This window comes from Acipenser ruthenus, chromosome 34 (assembly GCF_902713425.1).
Source record: "Acipenser ruthenus chromosome 34, fAciRut3.2 maternal haplotype, whole genome shotgun sequence".
Taxonomy (NCBI): domain Eukaryota; kingdom Metazoa; phylum Chordata; class Actinopteri; order Acipenseriformes; family Acipenseridae; genus Acipenser; species Acipenser ruthenus.
In genome coordinates, this window is record NC_081222.1 from 12,088,202 (window position 1) to 12,114,695 (window position 26,494).

Genomic DNA, 26,494 nt, shown 5'->3' on the forward strand with positions numbered 1-26,494 from the left:
GTATGAGATGAGTGTCGCCTGACAGCTGAAAGAGACGCTGTATTTCCCTGAAGAAACTCTAGCTAGCAGAGCTCAGCCGTGACAATGGAGCCGCACAGCTCAGCGGTCCTGCTAGCGCACTGCCTGCCTGCCTGCCTGTCTGGTACGGATGTGGTGGCTTGCCAGCTGCTTCAATTGTGTTTTTCGTACCACTGCGATACCTTTGGTGTTGAAATACAAAAAGCCGCCCTCATCCTGCTGTAGTTCCGTTCCTCCCCCCTCAGACCGCTGCAAGACTGGCAGACATCAAGCTCGATGCAGCCTGTGCGCTGGGGTCGTTGCCATGACAACAAGGCCCAGCTGAGGTTGTGTGACATGAGACCCCGAAGGGTGGACAGGCTGGGTCTGAGATGTCACCTCTTTGAGGGGTGGGGTGGGGGGTGGGGGGGAGGATTTTAGGAATGTAAATAGCTCTGTAGTGGAAAGGTCAGCCTCATTATCCCACACTTTGAAATGTTTGCCATGATAAATCTGCACAGTCATTTTGCAGTTTTTTCCATGTTTGTTATCATGGCAACACTGTGCATTTACCATGATTTGCCAGTTTGTTTTTTGGGTTTTTTTTTAATATGCTTTACTATACCTCTCTGCGCTTTGCAATGATTTCACTATGCAGCGATCATGAGTTACTGAGACTGTCACAGTGAGGTACCTGTGTGTCTGTGTGTGTGTTTGTGTGTGTGTCTGTGTGTCTGTCTGTTTGTGTGTGTCTGTGTCTGTCTGTGTGTGTGTCTGTGTGTCTGTCTGTGTGTGTGTCTGTTTGTGTGTGTCTGTCTGTGTGTGTGTCTGTGTGTGTCTGTCTGTCTGTCTGTGTGTGTCTGTGTGTGTGTCTGTGTGTGTGTCTGTCTGTGTGTGTCTGTCTGTTTGTGTGTGTCTGTGTGTGTGTCTGTTTGTGTGTGTCTGTGTGTGTGTCTGTCTGTGTGTGTCTGTCTGTCTGTCTGTGTGTGTCTGTGTGTGTGTCTGTGTGTGTGTCTGTGTGTGTCTGTCTGTCTGTCTGCGTGTGTGTCTGTGTGTCTGTCTGTGTGTGTCTGTGTGTCTGTGTGTGTCTGTCTGTCTGTCTGTGTGTGTCTGTGTCTGTGTCTGTCTGTGTGTGTCTGTCTGTTTGTGTGTGTCTGTGTGTGTGTCTGTTTGTGTGTGTCTGTGTGTGTGTCTGTGTGTCTGTCTGTTTGTGTGTGTCTGTGTCTGTCTGTGTGTGTGTCTGTCTGTGTGTGTGTCTGTCTGTGTGTGTGTCTGTGTGTGTCTGTCTGTGTGTGTGTCTGTGTGTCTGTCTGTTTGTGTGTGTCTGTCTGTTTGTCTGTGTCTGTGTGTGTGTCTGTCTGTGTGTGTGTCTGTGTGTGTGTGTCTGTTTGTGTGTGTCTGTGTGTGTGTGTGTCTGTGTGTGTCTGTCTGTCTGTCTGTGTGTGTCTGTGTGTGTGTCTGTCTGTGTGTCTGTCTGTGTGTGTCTGTCTGTTTGTGTGTGTCTGTGTGTGTGTCTGTTTGTGTGTGTCTGTGTGTCTGTCTGTGTGTGTCTGTCTGTCTGTGTGTGTCTGTGTGTGTGTCTGTGTGTGTCTGTCTGTGTGTGTGTCTGTGTGTCTGTCTGTGTGTGTCTGTGTGTGTCTGTCTGTCTGTCTGTGTGTGTCTGTGTGTGTGTCTGTGTGTGTCTGTCTGTCTGTCTGTGTGTGTCTGTGTGTGTGTCTGTGTGTGTCTGTTTGTGTGTGTCTGTGTGTGTGTCTGTGTGTGTGTCTGTGTGTCTGTCTGTGTGTGTCTGTGTGTCTGTGTGTGTCTGTCTGTCTGTCTGTGTGTGTCTGTGTGTGTGTCTGTGTGTGTCTGTCTGTGTGTGTCTGTGTGTCTGTGTGTGTCTGTGTGTGTCTGTCTGTCTGTCTGTCTGTGTGTGTCTGTGTGTGTGTCTGTCTGTCTGTCTGTGTGTGTCTGTCTGTCTTTAAACTCTTCTTTTTAATAATTTTCCCTGTGAGGGATAAAACAAAAAATACGTACATTAAACAACCATGCAACAGTGCAAAATATATTCTACTTTAATTTTCGATGTATTCAAATTATTAACCTTAGTATTATTATTTAATAAGTCTGTTGCAATAAGGTGCAAAACTTAAGGATTGCAATTTTAACCCATAGATCACAGAGCGTGTCGACACTGGCTCTGCATTCCAGCCCAGAGTTAGCGGTTACAAAAACACAACAACATGACTGGCCAATACACCTCCCATAGACAACTGGCTGACGAGGCCATCAATCTTTAAATACTTGACTCTGATTCGCCTGGCCCTTCTGAGCCCCGCCCCCCAGTAACCCTTTTAGTGCCAGCAGTTCTAGCACTGTTTTCTGTGGCTGGACCTGCCTGTCGTTTTCCGTTATTACTGAAAAAGACAAAAAAACATTTTAAAACAAGAACAAATGGAACCAGAGGATAAAACCCCCGATAACAGATATGGTAAGATTGTTTTTTTATTACCGTTATTGACGCTGCATTTTTCTTTTGTCCATATTTTAAAACGCGAAGACGTTTTACAGACATGGGTGTTTTCTTTTCCAGTCTACGCTGTAATGGTATTTAGGCAGAAGACATCTTTAAATGCCCCTGGGTATTAAAACTGTAAACAGGATGCATTTGTTATTAAACTAAGACAATGTGTGACCATTTCAAACTTGCATTGCAATTTGAAAAACATCGTTTGGTCTTAACACAAACACACGCCTAGTAATCTAAATATAAGGACCCACGCAATGGGTCAAATATGATCTCCTATATGGCTTCCTTTTTGAGTGTTGTTTTAATGTAAGCTTCGTGGATTTTACTGTACATTAGTGATGATCAAAAGTTTTGCGTTATCCTAGAATTAAACTAATTTGGCTTCACAAAGTCGAATGAAACCTGCTGAGTAATGTGTTAGGTTAACATGTTCGATTTTACACACCGCTTTGTAGTTTTCCATATACTTAACGACAAAAAAAACAACTGACATTTCAAAATCTAAAGTGAAATAATGTACTACTATTATAGCGTCCGGTAGACCTTTGCGGTATAATTTTGTAGTTTCTTTGATGACATGATGTTACATATTTTATTTATTTTAATTCTGCCTCAATCCTTAAATTCTAGGTGATGCAAAACGTTTAAATAAAGTGTATGGCTTTGCAGCAAATTGGTTTAAGGGTGTGCCACTAAGTAAAACAGCAGCAGCATAATATAATTACGTGAACTATTGTGCTGATGTCGACGGATAGCTGTCTGTAAGGCGGATACACTGGTTAACTTCTGCGGAAACTTTATTTTCAACGCCTGGACGGATGTTGGTTAGTTTCTGTTACGCGAAAGAAAGATGTGAGGTTTTTCGTTCGCTGTTGTGTTTTGATCGTTTAACGGGATCTGTTTCCTTAACCAGATTAGCTAGCAGTTTTGCTTGTAACAGTTTATAATTGATAGTCCTTCATAGGAATATATTTTTTTAAACGAGGTTCAGAGACGTTAATGGAGGTTTTGACAGCACCACCAGTGTGTATATTATTATTATTATTATTATTATTATTATTATTATTATTATTATTATTATTATTATTATTATTATTCTGTTTAATTCTCAGACAGGATTTCAGTAAATTCCCCTCTCCACATTGCCAGGGATGTGTTTCATGGTTCATCTCAGTATATTAAACCGATTTATAACCGTCCTCAGGGTAAAATTTTTCAAATGAACGTTCTTTCACAAGAAGCACGCGCCCGTTTAAATGCAAGCCAGCTGGGTCTCGTGCGCTGGTTTAACCGTCGTTTTGACGTAACTGTCTTCAGACAGACAAAAACCCGCGCTTTAAGCGCTGACGTTTCTAAAGCTGCCAACGCCCGAGTTATTTAAAAGTTAATTTGTATGCTTTAAATAAACAGCGACCCAGTGGCGTTTCATTCCTCATGTAAATTTCAGCAATGATCAGAACTTAATACAATTGATGAAAAAGAGTCTTTAACCTTTTATGAACGGGCCCAATATTTGTGAAACCGACGGCGCAGTAGTGTCAGTTAGTTGTTATAAAGATTTCTTGAAGAGTTTGTAATTAACAACCCAATTTCGATTCTGAGGACCCCGTTTTAAAAAAAATACTTTTTTAAGAGTGGATACTAAAATACTAACCCTACTCAATTCTAGACTTGGCAGGCTGTAGGCTCACTTAACACCACAGTACCAAGCAGGCAAACTTATCTCAAACAGGCAGTGTTTTTATTGCTGAAGTTCAAAGAGATAAAACACTTTGAACAGTAAAAAAAAATTAAATAAATATGTAAATATACCCCAGCTTAAGAAATTTTGCATTTTGAAAAGGTGGTCACCCTATGCAAGATAAAAACGTTTATGTAAGTCCATGGATGTTTCCAGAAATATCCGGACCACTATAACGTGCGTTTGCTACTGCATATTTTTATTTTATTTTTTTCTAGCTCTTAAGAACAACGATACAGTATTTGAAGTTTCTAACATGCTATCTGCAATGGTTCGCTCGTCCAGTTCCTGGTAGCTGCTTTCTGGTGTTAGGAATTGACACTGAATTCTCAAACCCATGCACGTCACTCACCAGGCTGTGGCAGAAACAGACACCTTTGTTTCTCAATACTGTTCAAACCGATTGCTTCCAAACTAAGACTTTACAGGTTTAGACACTTAAATATTTTAATGAGCAGGACATCTCACAGGCAGAACGCTCCTCCGAAACGTTCTCCCTGTTCTTGGAAAGCAGCACAGCTGGGGATGGGGAGTTTGTTGCTGGATAACTTCACTCAGACTCCTTGCTCACTAAATATCCAAACTAGGTGGCAGATTTAGAGAGAAAAACGACCGTTCAAGGTTGCAACAGCAGAGCCACTCGGAACGATTAAAAACACATTAAATACAGCAGGTGAAATCTAAAAACAAAAAAATTATAGTACTATCTGAATGTTATAAACTGTGCCAGATACATTACCAGACAGTACACGGCTGGCTTCAAGCTTGGACAACAGGAAACAAACAAATAAGTAGCACTTTTGAATAGAGGCTTTATTCAGAGCGTGCGGAGCACACTGTAATGCACTGTGCGTTGTTAGTGATGCACAAAAAGTCAGACAGCCTGTCTTACCATTGCAGCCTTGAGACAGACTGCTCTGCACAGTACAGAGCATCACAGTGGAAACTCAGACCAGCGCTGCGTTGTTGCTTTTGGCATCCTCAGGGCAGTATAGTGGAGACGCCATTGAAGTTCCCCTCTGGGGAATTAAGGGGAGGAGGCGGTTGAACCTAGCATTTGGGGGTGTCAGATCTCGGGGGATACAGTGGGGTTTGTCTGTGTGCCTTTTACAGGGGCGCATATTTTCTTTGACTTTCTTAAGCTACGTGAAGGCAGAGATCAGAGGGTGATGGTTTCAACGGCAGGGAGTCTTTACAAGACCACAACAGAAGCCAGGCTGTGGCCCTGTGCCACAATCTTGCGATTCTACTGAACAGCAGGGTGGAAATACCGGTAATGAGGGCCTGCTTACCCACCATGCTAAACACGATGCCTGGCATCGCACCAAATTAGAGACTTGCTTTGAAAAGGTTTGCAGTTCTAAATATAAGCATTTTTTTTTTTTTTTAGTCCAGCAATGCTCAGTCAGGTTTAACTTTACACTGAACAAGCAGCCCTTGTTGTCGAACACTGCATTGTTCCATGCAGTTTAGCGTGCTTTAGGAGTAAGAAGGCAGGCCTTGTTGCTGGGCCAGTTTGTTAAAAAGCTAATACATTGTGTGCAGGGTGTATTTTTATCAGAGATGTCTCTGTTTGGGAGGGAGAACTGAGCTGCTCAAACTGTCTCTTATATAAACCCTGCAGGCAACATATTCAATTGTAATAGGGCTTCTGATTTCATCACCTCTGATGGATGCGATGCTTTTAATATTTTCACTTTACCCAGAACTGTTGCTTGTCGGTGGGAAGTTGTGTTTTTGGACAGGCACACCCTTGCCTTTGGGCCACACTTCCTGTTTGATCCCTAAGGAACAGGAAGTTGATGAGCAGCACAAAAACAGGAAACCAGGTATTCTGGGACAGAACAGGGTGTGTGCAGTGGGGGGGGGGGATTCTGATAGGACAAGATTGAAAACTTCATAGAGGATCTCAGGGATGGAAAACAAGACTCTTGTTGCATAGCAGTTTGATCCGTTCCTGGTTTTCTTACGAGTTTAATAATAAGACACACCTGAGCTTGTCACCTCTACGCTGCGGCTAATCAAGCTGGTAGTCATGACGATCTAAAAAACACGGTCTTCGGCAGAGAACATACTGCCAAGAAGCTTGCTCAGCACAAGCGTTTTAAATCATGTTTGAAAGATGTGATGAAAAACAGTCTACAAAATCAGTGTTGATGTAAGCTTGAAACAGAACTGTCATCGTTATGGTTGTCCGTTGCAGTCAGGTGGGCGTATCATGTGGAAAATAAGTCAGCACAGTGGAAAAATAACAGGAAAGCGTCCTGCATGCCAAGATGAGCTCCGTGCCAAAATATCCGAGTCAAGAAGCTGTCTAAAGGAGAGAGGGGCAGGTTAAGATATTGGATTAGGTATGGTGTCTTGTTCCAGCTATAACACAGGCTAGGTCAGCCAGTGTCTTTAGAGATGTGATCTAGCGATCTGCCAGTTCTGAGGAAGTTTCTTAGCTGGGAGTTATAACTGGGCTCAAACATGCTTCAAGACGTTAGACTCCTAACTACATTCAGAATCGATTTTTAAAATGTTCTCACGATCAGAATATGTCTCGAACAAAATTCGCATGAGTTATCGTTTAAAAAAAATCATTTAATAACTAAAATGTTATCAAACATAACTATAAAATCCTTTGGTTTGTACAGTAACCCCTTCACACCACATAGTACCCTGACATGACCCTTTTTCACTGTCGTTTTTCACTTGGTTTCAACAGATGTTCCCTCAGTCTGTTTTCATTTCCCCCTTTCTGTTTAACGGTATACAATCATTGTATTTTAAAACTCCTCTTGACTGACGGTGAGGTCGTCTGGAGAATCCTAAATGCCGGGAGTGAACAGCCTTCCTCGTTCCATTCACATCATGTCACCTTTCAACTCTGTCAGCCCCGGCCCCTCTCTGTCTTTGTCTGTAGGTAAGCCTTATTTACCTTATATATAGGCTATCTGAGTCAAAAGTGCCTCTTCCTTTTGTTCAGTACACTGAACATTTTCAGAATAAATATCGGTCTTGTATTTTGTATGTTTCACAGCCAGATTTAGTTTTCTCTTTGCAAGTTCCTGTTTGTTTTGCTGTCAATACACAGCAGTGCACTAGATGGCACTGGCTGATCTAGCCTGCATTATGTCTGTCTATGGCAACGCCGCTGAAGTGAAGAATTATTACACAAAGTCACGTTTTATTTGTCTGCTGAACTTCTCGTAACACATGTAATAGGTGATGCGTGTATCTCATTTCAACAAGAATTTTCAGCTTGTCAGAATGCTGTGCTTTATTGACGTGTGTGTGTGTGTGTGTGTGTGTGTGTGTGTGTGTGTGTGTGTGTGTGTGTGTGTGTGTGTCCGCAGTCGTTTGCTGTCGTCTTCGTCAGTATCTGCAGCCTTCTCAAAGAAGCAGCTGCTAATTGAAGAAGTTCCTAATGCTCTTTCCATTGCATCAAGAGGACTGACTGAGTGAATCAGTGTGGGAGATGGGAGTCATGTGACTTAGCTTGTCACATGTCTGATGTCTGATGTCATCTGAAGCTCTTGCCTCTGCTGTTGAAGGCTCCTCACTTCCTGTTTCTTTCTGTCCGTTTTTGAACTTATGTCTAGCTTGTGGTTTGTTCCTATTTGTGGCTTTGAGACCTAACCCAGCGTTAATGCCACAAAATAGTGACAACTGACAGGGTTGACTAAATCAGTTCACCAGACCACACCTCAGTAAAAAGACCACCTCGATACTAAGAACCCTTTTTTACAGATCTGGCCAAACGGTTTGTATCACCTAGAATCTTAGGATTGAGACGTCATTAAAAAAAAAAAAAAAAACTATATAAACATTATTTATATATTTTATTTAGCATCATGTCATCAAAGAAACTGCAAAATGATATTGCAGTGTGTAGGGTGATGCAAAACATTTGTCCACAGCTGTACAGTAAGCAGGTTTATCTGTTTCGAGTACACTTTGCATGGTGGAATCTGCCAGGCGCTGTCTGTGACAGCAGTCTCCTGCAGCTGTGTTGTATGCAAAGCATCATGGAGCAATTCACACTTAGTCATTACAGAGCCAGTTCAGTCTCTCATCTCGCTGCTCTCAGGCATCGGAGACCGTTTAACTCTTTAAGAACCCATCTATTTGGGCTCTGTTTGTGATTTCGAAGTTAAGGATGACCTCATAAGGATGACGTCACAGTATTAGCCAGTGACGTCAGCTGATCTCGTATGCGACCGCGCTCTCCCTTTGTGGTCCTGCTCAAGCTGTGATGCGATCTGAACCAATGCATGGTTCATCTTGTTTGAATCTCCTCGTACAGAGAGAGCTCTGTGATTCAGTCAGCATGTCAGTGGAGCTCTATGGAAAAAGTAAAGATACAGAAAATGGTTCACCAAGTGATTCTAAACAGGATGGGTAAGAAACTCAGAAAGCATGACAACAGATCATTTTAATAATAATAATGTCTCTTATAAAACTTGACCACGGTAAATTTAAATTGCCATAGCTTACCATGTTTTTTTTTTTTTTAAATGCTTTATCATACTTTTCTGGCCTTTACAGTGCTGACTGTGCTTTGCCATGCTTTCACTATGCTGTATTCCACTATGGGGAACATAAGGGATCGGTCTCAGCCTCATACCATTCTATCTGTCCGCCAGACAGTGGCAATGGAGGAAGTGGACTCAAAGTGCTGCTGACCTTATTATCTGCAAATGAAGTGATTGTGAGACACTTCTGAGCAATGTGCTTATCCAGTCCTGAGGCGATTGTTCCAAAGGAAGTGGTTCATTGAGACAGCAGGAAACAGGCAGGTTTTAATTCACTTAACCCAGTGGCAGCCAGCCTAGGCTCTGTTTCATGGGACGCCAGCACGCGAAAATAAAGAAAACTGTCACTGAAATGTATTTAGGAACCGCGGTTACAACGGAGAGCCAAGCAAAACTGAGAGGGAGCTGTGAGGCAGGTTACGTTTCTCTCTCTGGTTACGTTTCTCTCTCTGGTTACGTTTCTCTCTCTGGTTACGTTTCTCTCTCTTGGTCTGGCAGGGAGCTTTTTGGCTGCAGAATATTTCCATTTTATAATTTTTCACAAATCCAAGGGGAGCAGCCAAACACTTTAGTGGAAAATTAGACTCGACCAAGGAACTTTTCTAAGAGATGGAAATGAGAAAATCCTCACTCGAAATAAGCATCTCATTTTCAAGCTCCATTTTTCTAAAAGACGAAAAAAAACGAACCTTGTGTTTGAGTGTTTTGCATACTGACTTTAACTCGCTAACCTAAAAAGTTCCGACTAATAATGAATCACTTGTTAAAAACACCTGCCATACCATTGTCAATAGGGTGTAGGGCCACCAGGTTTAACGTGACAGTTTGCAAGGTGTTGAACATATTTCACCGTTCCAGCCACACATTTCTCAGCCAGGTCTCATGCACAGCCTGGTCACTTTATTAGGTCTAGCCATTCATATTTCAGTCGGTACAGATGACAGCCGTTCAAGCTCATCCCATGCATGCTCGATCGGAATTGGGCGATGCCAAACCCAGCGGGGTAGACAGGTCCTAATAAAGTGTCCAGGCAGTGTGTATGCAGGGATGAGACTCGGTTTAGGGAGCACTGAGATACTAGTTGGTAAAGTGGTTCACCGCTACAGTATGTGTTATAGGGGTGTTTATATATTTTTGAACAGCAGGGGGAGGTAGCGCACACCTTGCCATGCCACTGCAGCCTTTCATTCTGCTGGGAGAGGCTGTTAGCTACTTTGCCAAAGAGCTCGGAGACACAGCCCACATCTCTGCTTGGCACCAAGCCAGCCTGCTCGTGGTTCAGAGTGACATTAGGATGCTCCTTCATAAATAAAGGACGAGAGCAAAGCAGACAGAGCTAGCGTGACCACTCCCTGCTTACTGGAATACAATACAGAGTGGGAACAGAATTAGCTACCATAACTACACCCTGCTTACTGGAATACAATACAGACTGGGAACAGAATTAGCTACCATAACTACACCCTGCTTACTGGAATACAATACAGACTGAGAGCAGAATTAGCTACACTGCCATGGATATTTCTCTGGTGTCTGTTTACACTGTGTGCCGTCTTCTTTAAACATGCTGAATATTACCTGTCCTACACTTCCATTTGTTCTGTTGTGTTCATTATCGTGAACATGCATTTTCCTTTTAAAAACATCATCTGCAGCCCTTCTTTCAAGTAGCGTCACACTTCCTTGGTCACCCGGAGCGTGGGAGTGTTACTGTGACGCCTTCATTCGTGTCATTAGCCAACCAGCTGCTTAGCCAATTGATGGACATGCTCTACAGCCAGTAGCACGACCCCGAAGGCACTGCTACAGTACTGAGCTGACTTGATCAGGAGATACAGTAAGCGCTGAAACACAGACGAAGGGCTGATAAACATGCCTGTGTTTTTATTTTCACCGTTTCAAAAGGTGTAAGCATTTGTAGCACTTTGAGCAGCTCAAACCCCTGTCATGGTAATATGGGGCGTTTGATTCAGAAAGACATGGCATGTTCTTAGCTGTGTGTTTCTGGACCCTTTCTCTAAGGGTTGTGATCATTCAGAGTGCTTCTTACTGCGTTTGCAATGACTCAAATACTTGGATTTGTTTATATGAATGCCTGTGTTGTGAGCTGCTCTTCAGTTCAGTCTGCCACAGACAGACAGTGCATAGGGCAGCCAAAGCATATTAGGAAGCTCCAGCACTATTTAGTTCACAAAACTAAAGGAAACGCGATTCAAAGTGACACACCTAGAACTGAAGAGCAGCTGCTGAGCTCAGCGTACGCCAGGGGATGAGGGAGGAAAATAAAAGTGTTTCAAAACAACGGACTTACACATCACTCAGTAAAGGGCACTGTGTCTTTAAATACGCCTCCCTTTGTAAATTAACTCAAACAATTGGCACCTGAGGGGAGAGAACCCAGCCTAGCCTCACCCCTCCTCCCCCAGTTGAATTCCAGGACCAGGTGGGTGTGTGATTGTTGAGAGGGAGGGAGGAGGAGGCTGGTTTTGTTGAGGTGCACCTGAATCCTGTTAGACTAGTTCCAGCAGGAAAAGGAAGTCTGCACTCGACCTGAGAGGGAAAGTAAGAAAGGGGCCAGCTTCCATCAACAAACAGCGTCAGCCACACTGCACAAGAAATGGGGTCTGAGGGAGAGAGCTACTTTGGAAAGCATGGTACAGTACAGCACTTACTGTGTGACACGTGTGAGAGAGAGAGGCTGGAGAGGTCAGATACAAACCAGAACGTGTGCATGCAGGCCATGGCAATCTGCTGAACAGCACTGCGCAATACACAGCTTCATTACCAACCCTGAGCTATCGGGGCCATCAGTCAATATTAAAAAAAAAAAAGGATGTTCTACTGCAAGGTTTCTATCTCTAATGATATTGTGATGGTAATAATGAGAAATTAGCTTCCTCTTTTTCAGTAACAAGTTTTAATTTTAGAAATGTATTAAGAAGCAGTCAGTTTTGCAATTCAAAGTGTGTGTGTGTGTGTGTGTGTGTGTGTGTGTGTGTGTGTGTGTGTGTGTGTGTGTGCTGCGTGTGTGCGTGCGTGGGTGTAGGGCAGCTTGTGTAGTCAGCTCTGACCGCTGCCCATAGCACACATCTCAATGGGATAAATCCACATTAAACTGGGTTGATTTTCAGCCTCCCGGGTCGTTGTGTAATGAGCTAAACCGATAATCCTCTGCTGCTGTTTTTGTGGTTTACAAACAGGAGTGGTGCTTGCAAACAGTTCTGCTGTAAAGGGAAGCTGCCTGTTCCACCTGCACGCATATCTAATGCTTGAATGCTTCCAGTTTCTTGGTAGTTTTGCCTCGTTTCAAAGGGGCTGTGAATTCAACTCTCCAGCTCTCAGCACAACGATCACCACGGCTTATGGGAACAGTACAGACTAGTGTAGCATTACAAATGGGAAAGAATTGAATGGGAATTTGATTAGTGGCTTAGAAGATCTTTAGGTACGGAAATGTGTTCACAAGATCCATGAAAAAAGGTGACATACAGACAGGGAGACCGCTCCGTATGCCCCAGAGTCTGATATTGATAACTTCTGTCAATAATGCCAAGTTTCCTGACACTCGGATAAGAGATGCAGATCATGAAATAGCGTTTGCCTTTGCCAGTAGTGTGTTTTAAACCAATACATTTGTCAAGCAGACTCGAGTTTCTGGTTTACAACAGAAGCTACGAAGCACTTTTTCCAAATCGTCTGAAATCCATGGAATAGCCTCTGCTGTAGAGATGGCTACACTGTGAGCTTTAGAAACGGCTTGAGTCTCTCTTAATAAATGCGATCGCTTCAGTAAGGGTGAATGGGTATTGATATTGCAGCCTCAGTTGGGAGTCAAGTCCGAGATGTTTGGTTTTTATGTTGCAAACGCTGGCTGCTGTGAGAGCGCAATCCTACACGGTGTGGAAAGCGACTCTTTCGTGAGACCAGATTCCTCTTATTGAAAAGACCATCACAGCGCTTGTGAAATCCAGTTCATTCGTGGGTTCAGCTTCAAAACGAAGACTCGGCGGTGTTGAGCAATTTTGAGGTTTTTTTTTTACGTTAAAACATCACTAACTCCTGTTGTCCCGGAAGAAATGAAATGGCGGGGATCGGTTTGTGCTGGCATTTGAGTTTGCAGATTGCGGTGTCTGTCTGTGTGTCCGTACTTATGTCGCCCCCCCCCCCCAGATCGGATGGACACATGGAGTCGTCTCTGCCCGTCTGTGTGCCACACTTACATGTTATATCTTGACAACGCATGCTCATCCACATACTGCAAATGTCATGTACTTTACCGTGATAATAACACCTAGGTCCTGAATGCCACTGCAAAAGCATTTCCTAATATTAGTCATAAATCAACAGCAATCGATGCACAAATGCTTAGTATTAAAAAAAAAAAAAAAGCATGCAATTTCATATTATTGTACATAATAATATAATATATTCATGAGGAAAATATTATTCAAAGACTTCATTCGATTGTGCCATTTCCAATCGCAAAACAAATACGCTGCCCTCTGGTGGGTAGGTTGTGTCACTGCAGGGCTGTTTCCTGCAGACGGAATCAGAGGAAAGGAATTCTGAGGGTTTCCACAGGGCGTGGCTCGGCTCCAGAGATTGACTATTTTAATACCATTGAAATGTCAGACCACAGCAGCTCTGCCTTCTGAAAAGAGACTGGAGAGAAGCTGCTTGCAGATTGGGAACAATGGCATATTATCCATTTGTTTAGTCTTTTGTCTGTATTATTAATAGTTGTATTCTTGCAGGTAAGCGTGTTTCTCACGGTCAGGCTAAACAGATCAGCGGCACAGCTGCTCTGAGATGTTCCTCTCTCTCCCTGTAGGGAAGCATCCATTAAGACATGCTGAGGGGGTTAAGTGCCATGTCATTAAACTGGGCTTCAGAAATGACTTGAATTCAGTCACCCCTGTACTGTGGGAGAGAACAGGAGTGTGGATTTATTATAAAAAGCCAACAAGTCTTTACACTGAATATAGAGACCACCTCCCAATTGAAGCCTGTTAGAATAGTCACCCCTTTAATAATGCCCGCTGTCTGCAGAGGCAATCGTATTGTTCCTCTGTGAAATTGCCTCTGATGAGACCAACATGCTGTAATTCAGCCCTTCCTTTAAAACCCTCTTCAAACTGGGGTGTGTGGAGACACTGCGTGCATGCTGGGGTGTGTGGGGACACTGCGTGCAGGCTGGGGTGTGTGGGGACACTGTGTGCATGCTGGGGTGTGTGGGGACACTGTGTGCATGCTGGGGTGTGTGGGGACACCGCGTGCAGGCTGGGGTGTGTGGGGACACTGCGTGCAGGATTGGGTGTGTGTGTGGGGACACCGCGTGCAGGCTGGGGTGTGTGGGGACACTGCGTGCAGGATTGGGTGTGTGTGTGGGGACACCGCGTGCAGGCTGGGGTGTGTGGGGACACTGCGTGCAGGATTGGGTGTGTGTGTGGGGACACCGCGTGCAGGCTGGGGTGTGTGGGGACACTGTTTGCAAACTTGTTTTTGCTCCAAAAGGGAAGTACTGCTGAAAACCAGAATGTAAATCTGATGTATTAATCAATATTCTCTTCTGCCTTGTCTCTCCAGGAGAACCACAGAAATATGACCCAACGTTTAAAGGTCCAATCCACAACAGGTAAGCGGTGCCTAAATCTGGAAGAAGCAGTGAAGTCTTTGGGGTTAGAGCTGAGGAGGGACTGGGAGGGAGGGAAGCAGTGTGGCTCTAGTGGAGCTGAGGAGGGACTGGGAGGGAGGGAAGCAGTGTGGCTCTAGTGGAGCTGAGGAGGGACTGGGAGGGAGGGAAGCAGTGTGGCTCTAGTGGAGCTGAGGAGGGACTGGGAGGGAGGGAAGCAGTGTGGCTCTAGTGGAGCTGAGGAGGGACTGGGAGGGAGGGAGGCAGTGTGGCTCTAGTGGAGCTGAGGAGGGACTGGGAAGGAGGGAAGCAGTGTGGCTCTAGTGGTTAGAGCTGAGGAGTGACTGGGAGGGAGGGAAGCAGTGTGGCTCTAGTGGAGCTGAGGAGGGACTGGGAGGGAGGGAAGCAGTGTGGCTCTAGTGGAGCTGAGGAGGGACTGGGAGGGAGGGAAGCAGTGTGGCTAGTGGAGCTGAGGAGGGACTGGGAGGGAGGGAAGCAGTGTGGCTCTAGTGGAGCTGAGGAGGGAGGGGAGCAGTGTGGCTCTAGTGGAGCTGAGGAGGTACTGGGAGGGAGGGAAGCAGTGTGGCTCTAGTGGAGCTGAGGAGGGACTGGGAGGGAGGGAAGCAGTGTGGCTCTAGTGGAGCTGAGGAGGGACTGGGAGGGAGGGAAGCAGTGTGGCTCTAGTGGAGCTGAGGAGGGACTGGGAGGCAGTATTGCCAGGTTGTTAAACAGTAACCCTATTGATTTAGTCGTCTACTCTGTACAGCGGCTCTGCTTGGTTAATGTGCCTCTGTTTTGTGTACAGGGGCTGCACGGACATTGTCTGCTGTATTCTCTTCATTGTCGCAATCATTGGATACTTTATTGTGGGGATTGTGGGTAAGTATCAGAGCAGATCAATGGTGAGCTCATAAATACAGAATCAATGTTTTAATGCAAACTGCCAGTGGGAGACTTCAAGCTGGGATCTAATTTGATGCATCAATATGTGAAGCTCTGGGATTGTAAGGACGGCTGATCAGGGAGCGATGTATTGAGATGTGAAGCTCTGGGAGTGTAAGGGCAGCTGATCAGGGAGCGATGTATTGATATGTGAAGCTCTGGGATTGTAAGGACGGCTGATCAGGGAGCGATGTATTGATATGTGAAGCTCTGGGAGTGTAAGGACAGCTGATCAGGGAGCGATGTATTGATATGTGAAGCTCTGGGAGTGTAAGGACGGCTGATCAGGGAGCGATGTATTGATATGTGAAGCTCTGGGATTGTAAGGACGGCTGATCAGGGAGCGATGTATTGAGATGTGAAGCTCTGGGAGTGTAAGGACAGCTGATCAGGGAGCGATGTATTGATATGTGAAGCTCTGGGAGTGTAAGGACGGCTGATCAGGGAGCGATGTATTGATATGTGAAGCTCTGGGATTGTAAGGACGGCTGATCAGGGAGCGATGTATTGATATGTGAAGCTCTGGGAGTGTAAGGACGGCTGATCAGGGAGCGATGTATTGAGATGTGAAGCTCTGGGAGTGTAAGGACAGCTGATCAGGGAGCGATGTATTGAGATGTGAAGCTCTGGGAGTGTAAGGGCGGCTGATCAGGGAGCGATGTATTGATATGTGAAGCTCTGGGATTGTAAGGACGGCTGATCAGGGAGCGATGTATTGATATGTGAAGCTCTGGGAGTGTAAGGACGGCTGATCAGGGAGCGATGTATTGAGATGTGAAGCTCTGGGATTGTAAGGACGGCTGATCAGGGAGCGATGTATTGAGATGTGAAGCTCTGGGATTGTAAGGACGGCTGATCAGGGAGCGATGTATTGATATGTGAAGCTCTGGGATTGTAAGGACGGCTGATCAGGGAGCGATGTATTGATATGTGAAGCTCTGGGAGTGTAAGGACGGCTGATCAGGGAGCGATGTATTGATATGTGAAGCTCTGGGAGTGTAAGGACGGCTGATCAGGGAGCGATGTATTGATATGTGAAGCTCTGGGAGTGTAAGGGCGGCTGATCAGGGAGCGATGTATTGATATGTGAAGCTCTGGGATTGTAAGGACGGCTGATCAGGGAGCGATGTATTGATATGTGAAGCTCTGGGAGTGTAAGGACAGCTGATCAGGGAGCGATGTATTGAGATGTGAAGCTCTGGGAGTGTAAGGACGGCTGATCAGGGAGCGATGTATTGATATGTGAAGCTCTGGGATTGTAAGGACGGCTGATCAGGGAGCGATGTATTGATATGTGAAGCTCTGGGATTGTAAGGACAGCTGATCAGGGAGCGATGTATTGATATGTGAAGCTCTGGGAGTGTAAGGACGGCTGATCAGGGAGCGATGTATTGAGATGTGAAGCTCTGGGAGTGTAAGGGCGGCTGATCAGGGAGCGATGTATTGATATGTGAAGCTCTGGGATTGTAAGGACGGCTGATCAGGGAGCGATGTATTGATATGTGAAGCTCTGGGAGTGTAAGGACAGCTGATCAGGGAGCGATGTATTGATATGTGAAGCTCTGGGAGTGTAAGGACGGCTGATCAGGGAGCGATGTATTGATATGTGAAGCTCTGGGAGTGTAAGGACGGCTGATCAGGGAGCGATGTATTGATATGTGAAGCTCTGGGATTGTAAGGACGACTGATCAGGGAGCGATGTATTGATTAGTTGCTGTTTTGTCTCTTTGCCGCCCCACAGCCTGGTCTCACGGAGACCCGAGGAAAGTGATCTATCCCACTGACAGCAGGGGGCAGTTCTGTGGGCAGGCTGGCACCGAACTCGAGTGAGTATCTATCTATCATTATAAATCATTTTCTAAATCTAACATGAAATGCTGTACTACTATTATGGCTCCCTTCTGGTAGACTTTTTTAGCGATATCGTTTTCTAGTTTCTCATTGCATGATGTTAAATCATTTTTAATTTAAAATTCGAGGTGATGCAAAATTTTGGGCTGTAGCTTCACAGGGTGAACACAAGCTTGGCTAGTTTTAGACCTGTAGCACGTGATAGCAGCTGTAGAGAAGTCACTTGCTTCACATCTTTTGAAGAAAAAAAACCCCAAAAGTGTGTTCTTCATCTTCAGTTCTGTTTTAAAAAGCACAGATGATGCAGTGACTCCCCGGTGTGTTTGCTCTCTCCTGACAGGAAGACTCCCTTCCTGTTTTACTTCAACATCATGAAGTGTGCCAGCCCCCTGGTGCTGCTGGAGTTCCAGTGCCCCACGACCCAGGTGAGTAACACAGGGGCCCGTCCTGCTTAGCAATTCCCAGTCCCTTTTGAGTCCTTTCACGAGACAGGCTTTATTGAGCAGACGTCTATACAGCTTCAGTACACGTTGTATTGCAGTTGTGTAACTGCGTGCGTTGTAGTGTGTTTGACGAGCTGTGTGCAGTCCCTGCTGTTCATCTGTTCAAATGCATAGCAGATCCAGCCCAGGCTTTCCTGCCCTGAGCTGAAGCGCTGTGCCCTGGGAGTGGAATTGACAGCCGATCTGCCACTCGAGCGCTCTGAGAGGTGGCGGGTGACCCTGGCCGTGTCGTTTTGTTTCAGATCTGTGTGGAGAAGTGCCCGGATAAATTCATGACGTTATTGAAGGCGTTTGCCAATCCCTCAGACATGGACTATTACAAGAAGTTCTGTAAGCCTGAGTTTGCTGGCATGACCAAACTGGTGAGTGAGGAGGAGTACAGAGCACAATTATAACTCTGTCTGTGTGTGTATTTATAGCTCTGTCTTAAATGGTTCTCGTATCAGTGATGTGATTGTGTTTGTTTCAGAGTGCTCCGGAGGTTCTTCGAGATGGATACTGTCCAGCCATGCTGATTCCCAGCAGACCATGTAGGTGGCCAGCCCGCTTCACGTCTTTTATGACTTTTTTAAAATCTAAAATAATCAATGAATCGATTTGAATTGTTGCATCTCTAATAGGTGTATGATGGGGGTGGGGTCGGGGGATTTGACAGTAACCCTAAACAATCCTGTCTCTCTTTCTCAGTCACACGCCGCTGTTTCCCGGCTCTCCGGGCTAAGAAAGGCGTGATCACCGTCAATAACCACACCACGTTCGACGACGGGATGGGGGAGAGACGCAACGTTACAGATCTGCTCGAGGGGGCCAAGTGAGTACCGGGCTCGGACTGTGTGAACCCGAGCCCTGGGGCTGCTCCTCGGGGGCAGCTGCCTGCCCTAGACGTGTGACACGAACGCTGGATCAGCCAAACCTGGCTTTGTAGAAGTGCGAGCCAGCGCCATCTAGTGGTCTACTGCTTTGGAGCGTCATTTTTGTCAAGACCAGGGCTGTGGTCAGTTTTGTTTTAAAATCAATCCCCAAGGATTTATTTCAGCTTTTTAGAGACATTAATAATTGCTGTGATTTTTCAGCTGTTCAGATTTTTAATTAACTAACAAACAGGGACTTCAGTTGAAGTCATGTGCTGCCCCTGTGTGAAGCTCATTTTAACAGAATGCTGCCAATTGCAATTTTGATCAGTGATGTGCTGGAATTGATTTTAAAAATGAATTCAACAGAAATTGTCCCCAGCCCTGGTCAAGACACTGGCTAGCCTACAGACATATATTTAGCAGCAACTAGAAATGAAGAGCAGCTCTTGAGCTCTGGGGAACGCTGCTCGTGATGGGGGGGGGGTGAGTCCGCTGAAGGACGGAGAGACGCTGACGTTGGGGTTTAAACGCAGCCTTGAGTGATCGACGCGCTGCTCTGCTCACTCCACTGCCATGTTTTTTTCAGGAAAGCCAACGTGGTGCTAGAGGCCCGTCAGGTAGCCATGAAGATATTTGAAGACTACACTGTGTCCTGGCACTGGATTCTCCTGTGAGTATCGCCTGCCAGAGCCTTCCTCTGCTCCACAGGGCCTTGACTGTCCGCCTGTCGCTCCAGTCTTCGGAGCATCACGTTAGTGCTGCATTTTACACACGGTGTATCTGCAGTGGAGGCATCGCACTGAATGGGGTTTTGATCGTCCTCATTGCAACCGAGCCAGTCATTCTGCATTGGTAGTAAATGGAGTTTCATTCAGATCTCTTGTCTAGTGTTGAACACTTCTCTATTCAGCAGTACCTAGACGTTTGGTAAACAAGGCTCTGTTTGGGGCTGAAACACCCCACGCTTAGTACTTCATCATTCCGAGGAAAGTGGAGATGGTTTTGGGGTACTGTTGCTCTTGCGAGATGGTTTGCATATTATTATTAATATCACTGGTGTATAATTGATCTTTTCAGGGATGCCAGGATGTAAGAGGTCTATGATGTCTACATGGAGCAGGGATGGAAATAAGACTCCTGTTGGAGAGCGGTTTCCGCCATTCCAGGTTTTACTATGAGCTTGATTAGCCCACAGCGTGTCTAGGTAACAAGCTCCTAGTAAAACCATGAATGGATCAAACTGCTATGCAAGGGGGTTCTTATTCCCATCCCTGTAGAGGCTCCTGTAATAAGTTTGTATTGTCGAGTAATAGTTAGCCACACACCTTTTTGATAGGACGCTCCTTTGTTGCAGTCCTGTGCTTGACCGCTCTGTCTGTCTGTCTGTCTCCTCAGTGGCCTGGTCATCGCCATGGTGATCAGTCTGATCTTCGTCGTGCTCCTGCGCTTCCTGGCTGGAATTATGGTCTGGGTGATGATCGTGCTGGTCCTCTTGGTCCTGGGTTATGGTGAGGAGCAGGACTCATTGCTGTTAGCTGCAGGTCGATAGCTACACAACAGGCAATGGCAGAATAGGTTGTAATACTAAAAGAAACTACAAATTCATAACAACATTAGAGAATCCAGGAGCGAGAGGAGGCCGTTCGGCCCGTCTGTGCTTGTCTGGTTTCTAGCAGCTGATTGATCTCAGAACTTTGTCAAGTTGGGTCTTAAAGGATCCCAGTGATTCAGCATCAACAGCATGACTAGGTAACCCATTCCATCCCCTCACCACTCTCTGTGTGAAGAAGAGTCTCCTTCAGCAACATGACTAGGTAACCCATTCCATCCCCTCACCACTCTCTGTGTGAAGAAGAGTCTCCTTCAGCAACATGACTAGGTAACCCATTCCATCCCCTCCCCACTCTCTGTGTGAAGAAGAGTCTCCTTCAGCAACATGACTAGGTAACCCATTCCATCCCCTCACCACTCTCTGTGTGAAGAAGCGTCTCCTTCAGCAACATGACTAGGTAACCCATTCCATCCCCTCACCATTCTCTGTGTGAAGAAGAGTCTCCTTCAACAACATGACTAGGTAACCCATTCCATCCCCTCCCCACTCTCTGTGTGAAGAAGAGTCTCCTTCAGCAACATGACTAGGTAACCCATTCCATCCCCTCCCCACTCACTGTGTGAAGAAGTCTCTGTCCTAAGTCCGCCTCCAATTCCAACTGGTCCTGGTTTCTGTGCTGTGGTTAATGTTTTGGTTAGGGTTCACTTTATCAACTTAAGATTTTTAAAGATTTCGACCCCCCCCCCCCCCCCCCCCCCTAATTATTTTCTGTTTCAGGCTAAACACATTCAGTGCAACCCTCTTGTCCGTAGCAGCAGGTGCGGTCTCTCTTGAGTTTGATTTGTGCTGTACTCTTTGCTGTGTGTGAGTGACAGCCTCCTTGTCTCTGCAGGGATATTCCACTGTTACATGGAGTACGCTGCTCTGAAACAAACCCCTGGGGCTGACGTCAGCATCAGAGAGCTGGGCCTGCTGACCGACTTCACTGTGTACCTGCAGCTGAGACAAACCTGGCTGGCTTTCAGTGAGTGCCACAGGCTTTCTGTACTGTGCTGAGGGCAAAACACTCCATTCCCAGCTCTGCAGCGCTGTCCTTACCAGCACCTTAATAATAATGAGCGCTAGTCTACACACTCCTCTCTCAGCTCTGTCATTACCAGCACCTTAATAATAATGAGCGCTAGTCTACACACTCCTCTCTCAGCTCTGTCATTACCAGCACCTTAGTAGTAATGAGCGCTAGTCTACACACTCCTCTCTCAGCTCTGTCATTACCAGCACCTTAATAATAATGAGCACAAGTCTACACACTCCTCTGTCAGCTCTGTCATTACCAGCACCTTAATAATAATGAGCGCTAGTCTACACACTCCTCTCTCAGCTCTGCAGCTCTGTCTTTACCAGCACCTTAATAATAATGAGCGCTAGTCTACACACTCCTCTCTCAGCTCTGTCATTACCAGCACCTTAGTAGTAATGAGCGCTAGTCTACACACTCCTCTCTCAGCTCTGTCATTACCAGCACCTTAATAATAATGAGCACAAGTCTACACACTCCTCTGTCAGCTCTGTCATTACCAGCACCTTAATAATAATGAGCGCTAGTCTACACACTCCTCTCTCAGCTCTGCAGCTCTGTCTTTACCAGCACCTTAATAATAATGAGCGCTAGTCTACACACTCCTCTCTCAGCTCTGTCATTACCAGCACCTTAATAATAATGAGCGCTAGTCTACACACTCCTCTCTCAGCTCTGTCATTACCAGCACCTTAATAATAATGAGCGCTAGTCTACACACTCCTCTCTCAGCTCTGTCATTACCAGCACCTTAATAATAATGAGCGCTAGTCTACACACTCCTCTCTCAGCTCTGTCATTACCAGCACCTTAATAATAATGAGCGCTAGTCTACACACTCCTCTCTCAGCTCTGTCATTACCAGCACCTCAATAATAATGAGCGCTAGTCTACACACTCCTCTCTCAGCTCTGTCATTACCAGCACCTTAATAATAATGAGCGCTAGTCTACACACTCCTCTCAACTCTGTCATTACCAGCACCTTAATAATAATGAGCGCTAGTCTACACACTCCTCTCTCAGCTCTGTCATTACCAGCACCTTAATAATAATGAGCGCTAGTCTACACACTCCTCTCTCAGCTCTGTCATTACCAGCACCTTAGTAGTAATGAGCACTAGTCTACACACTCCGTTCTCTTCTGTGTATTAAATTGTCGTGTGTGTGTCTCAATGCCTCTCCCTCTCTCTCTCCTCTCTCTCTCGCTCTCTGCAGTGATTATCTTGTGTATTAAATTGACGTGTGTGTCTCAATGCCTCTCCCTCTCTCTCTCGCTCTCTGCAGTGATTATCTTGTGTATTAAATTGACGTGTGTGTCTCAATACCTCTCCCTCTCTCTCTCCTCTCTCTCTTGCTCTCTGCAGTGATTATCTTGTGTATCATTGAGGTCGTCATCATCCTGCTTCTGATTTTCCTTCGCAAACGGATTGTCATCGCCATAGCCCTGATCAAGGAGGCCAGCAGGTATTGAGATCTGACAGAACTGAAAGCGTGCGAGTCACTGAGGAAGAAGCTTCACAGGTGCAGGGCTTTGAGATCACAGCGACTGAAGTATAGGGAGGAGAACCCTGCTGTGATCAAAATGAGAAACACTTGCCATACCACTGTCAATAGGGGCGTAGGGCTACCGTAGTCAGACTGGTAGCGAGTCTGTGAGGTGTTTGCTACAAATGACAGCCTTTTTTGTAGTTGTGCCCTTTGTATGATTTAAACCCTGCCAAAAACATACACAAAAAATTCAAGTGGACATGAAATATTTGTTTCTGTGTTTTTTTTCAGGGCGGTCGGTCACGTCATGTGCTCCCTGATCTATCCCCTGTTGACCTTTGCCCTCCTGGCTCTCGTCATCGCCTACTGGGCCATCACCGCGGTGTATCCTTTCCTCCCAGCTCGCCCTGGGGCAGGACGGCAGCGTTCTCATTTTAGTCTTGGGCTTTCTTTGCATGCAAGGACCGCCAAAGCTGTGTATAAAATATTGCAAGTCTGTCTGCTTCAGAAGAACACTGTGTACAGAAAACATGAAGAACCGAGTAAAACAATTCTGTTTAGAAGTATGTGGTTGTTACTGTGCTAATAGGGACGTGATTTCTAATGACAGTTTTAGTATACGTTAAGTATTGGCAAAAAAAACTATAGCCTGACAACCTAATACAAAAACTGTTTTAATGTAAAGTGTAAGCCTACATAGATGACCACAGGAGTCTGAAAACATGCTGTTGGAATTCTGTCATCATTGCTTTCCAAATGGCTACAGAAATGTTTAAAGAAATAGCCAGTACATGGAAAATAAACCTGGCAGTGTTTGTGCATTCCATCCACAAGGCTACGAGCGAGGGAGAGAGTGGGGAGGGGATGGAATGGGTTACCTAGTCATGTTGCTGAAGGAGACACTTCACACAGAGAGTGGTGAGGGGATGGAATGGGTTACCTAGTCATGTTGCTGAAGGAGACTCTTCTCCACACAGAGAGTGGGGAGAGGACGGAATGGGTTACCTAGTCATGTTGCTGAAGGAGACTCTTCTTCACACAGAGAGTGGTGAGGGGATGGAATGGGTTATCTAGTCATGTTGCTGAAGGAGACTCTTCTTCACACAGAGAGTGGTGAGGGGATGGAATGGGTTACCTAGTCATGTTGCTAAAGGAGACTCTTCTTCACACAGAGTGGTGAGGGGATGGAATGGGTTACCTAGTCATGTTGCTGAAGGAGACTCTTCTTCACACAGAGAGTGGTGAGGGGATGGAATGGGTTACCTAGTCATGTTGCTGAAGGAGACTCTTCTTCACACAGAGAGTGGGGAGGGGATGGAATGGGTTACCTAGTCATGTTGCTGAAGGAGACTCTTCTTCACACAGAGAGCTCTGATGGTTCGAATGGTTTCCTCTCGCTCATAAATTTCTCTTCTCAGCTGCTAGTATTATAATGTTATTGTTTATTCCCCTTGTCTCCTTGGAAGATGTTTTGCTTCTGAATTTAAGACCTTCACATGTTTTGCAGAAACAGCGGCTCCTATTAAATGGCGCTTGATTGTTGAAACAGTCTGAACTTGTAGGAAATCCTTAACTCTTCTCCTCAGCTTCTTATCCACCTCCAACGAGCCTGTTTACAAAGTGTTTCCAAACAACACGAACAACGAGTCATCGTGCATCTACTCCAGAAAAACATGCGACCCACAGGTGGGTGCAGTGAAATGGAAACACCACCACCTGTCTGCATTTACACCAAGTACTGGAAACTCACCTTAAAGTTCCTCCATTCTACCTATCAGACCACACTCCTCCCTCCCAGACACTCCTCAGCTCTAACCACTAGAGCCACACTGCTTCCCTCCCTCCCAGTCCCTCCTCAGCTCCACTAGAGCCACACTGCTTCCCTCCCTCCCAGTTCCTCCTCAGCTCCACTAGAGCCACACTGCTTCCCTCCCTCCCAGTCCCTCCTCAGCTCCACTAGAGCCACACTGCTTCCCTCCCTCCCAGTCCCTCCTCAGCTCCACCAGAGCCACACTGCTTCCCTCCCTCCCAGTCCCTCCTCAGCTCCACTAGAGCCACACTGCTTCCCTCCCTCCCAGTCCCTCATCAGCTCCACTAGAGCCACACTGCTTCCCTCCCTCCCAATCCCGCCTCAGCTCCACTAGAGCCACACTGCTTCTCTGCGAAAAGTAATAACAAAAAAATCATTCTGCAGCGCACCACTCTTCTTTGAATGACACGGATCACAAATCAGCTGAAGTCGTGTCTGTTCAGCAGTGAGAGTTGGCCGGTAGAGTGCCAAAGCCCTGAGGAGGGGGTCGAACAATCCTCATCAGTTTCTCTTTTTTATTTTTTTCAGACTTTCAACACCACCAACATGACGAAGGCGTGCCCGGATGCGAAGTGCTTGTTTGCGTTCTACGGCGGCGAGACGTACTACCACAAGTACCTCATCTTCTTCCAGTTCTACAACGTCTTCCTCTTCTTCTGGTGCGCCAACTTCGTGACGGCCCTGGGGCAGGTGACGCTGGCAGGAGCCTTCGCCTCCTTCTACTGGGCCTTCAAGAAACCCGACGACATGCCCGCTTTCCCCATCTTCACCTCGCTCGGCCGGGCGCTCAGGTAACCTCCCGCCACCAGGGGGAGCCGTGGACTTCTGAACAGCATCTAGATTATTAATGAGTCCTTCAGCAGACGATTTTATCTAAAGCGACTAGCAGAGACTGGGGGGTGAACTATGAATCATCAACAACTGCTGCTGCAGATGCAATAGGACCTTGTTTGTTTTACGTCTCATCTGAAGGACGGAGTACAAGGAGGTTATGTGACTTGCTCAGGGTCACACACAGCGAGTCGGTGTCTGAGCCGGGATTGAACCGGGAACCTCCTTGTGCTCTGTCCAAGCCCCTTTCTCTAACCACTGGACCACCAAGCCTCCTATATAAATACATATCTTCACACATCCATGCGTCTGTGGGCTGCGTTGTGTTGATTGTATTGGTGGTGTTCCTGCAGGTACCACACGGGGTCGCTGGCGTTCGGATCGCTCATCCTGTCTATTGTGCAGGTCATCAGAGTCCTGCTGGAATACCTGGACCACAAACTCAAAGGTGAGGATCAGCTGCAACTGTTAGGAAATGGAGCTTCTTGTTTCACACAACTCGGTCAGCGTTTGAGTCTGGTTCCTATTTCACTGGACTGTACAGGCATGGCCAAAAATTTTGCATTGCTTAGAATTTTAGGATTGAGACACAACAGACACAGCTCTGGCCAAAAGATATTCTATATGTTTTTATTTTGTATGTGTCTCCAGTAGTCATTCCACCGCTGTGTAAAGTCTGTGTATTTTTCTCTCTTGTTTTGCTTTTAATGGAGATGTTTAACTGTTTCCCACAGGTCACCAGAACAAGTTCACCAAGTTCCTGCTGTGTTGTTTGAAGTGCTGTTTCTGGTGCCTGGAAAAGTTCATCAAGTTCCTGAACAGAAACGCCTACATCATGGTGAGACCTTGCAGTCTGTTCACAGCACATCTCCTCTTCATCAGCTCAGCAAAACTCTGAGCCTCGTCGCTCACATCTCTGATCCATTTGCTCTTATTTATTTATTTTTTTAGATCGCAATCTATGGAAAAAACTTCTGCACCTCTGCTAGGAACGCCTTCTTCCTCCTCATGAGAAATATCGTTAGGTGAGTCGAAACAGTGTCTTTACCTGGACTGGAGGGAGCACCCTTTCTCTTAGGGGGTGAGGGAGGGAGCAGTTCAGTCTCCATGTCTCAAGCCTGTCCTGGACTGGAGGGAGCACCCTTTCTCTTAGGGGGTGAGGGAGGGAGCAGTTCAGTCTCCAT

At 46.0% G+C, this 26,494-nt stretch overlaps 1 protein-coding gene across 3 annotated transcripts in view; it reads left to right on the plus strand.

The window, feature by feature from the left end:
- Window positions 1-2,335: 2,335 nt before the first annotated feature.
- The window catches only part of LOC117409817 (choline transporter-like protein 2), a 31,519-nt gene continuing 7,360 nt past the window's right edge, over window positions 2,336-26,494 (plus strand). For 2 of the 3 annotated variants that reach the window (XM_059006879.1, XM_059006877.1), the window contains exons 1-18: window positions 11,179-11,421; window positions 14,354-14,402; window positions 15,205-15,278; window positions 17,083-17,167; window positions 17,533-17,617; window positions 17,938-18,057; window positions 18,165-18,225; window positions 18,383-18,506; window positions 19,136-19,219; window positions 19,945-20,057; window positions 20,994-21,125; window positions 22,546-22,645; window positions 22,961-23,053; window positions 24,256-24,355; window positions 25,008-25,270; window positions 25,664-25,758; window positions 26,045-26,148; window positions 26,262-26,335. In XM_059006879.1, the coding sequence (XP_058862862.1) occupies window positions 11,385-11,421; window positions 14,354-14,402; window positions 15,205-15,278; window positions 17,083-17,167; window positions 17,533-17,617; window positions 17,938-18,057; window positions 18,165-18,225; window positions 18,383-18,506; window positions 19,136-19,219; window positions 19,945-20,057; window positions 20,994-21,125; window positions 22,546-22,645; window positions 22,961-23,053; window positions 24,256-24,355; window positions 25,008-25,270; window positions 25,664-25,758; window positions 26,045-26,148; window positions 26,262-26,335 (1,793 nt within the window). In that variant the 5' untranslated portion in view covers window positions 11,179-11,384. Of the gene's footprint in view, window positions 2,468-11,178; window positions 11,422-14,353; window positions 14,403-15,204; window positions 15,279-17,082; window positions 17,168-17,532; window positions 17,618-17,937; window positions 18,058-18,164; window positions 18,226-18,382; window positions 18,507-19,135; window positions 19,220-19,944; window positions 20,058-20,993; window positions 21,126-22,545; window positions 22,646-22,960; window positions 23,054-24,255; window positions 24,356-25,007; window positions 25,271-25,663; window positions 25,759-26,044; window positions 26,149-26,261; window positions 26,336-26,494 lie in introns of those variants that run through there. The other variant, XM_059006878.1, reaches the window with a different exon arrangement.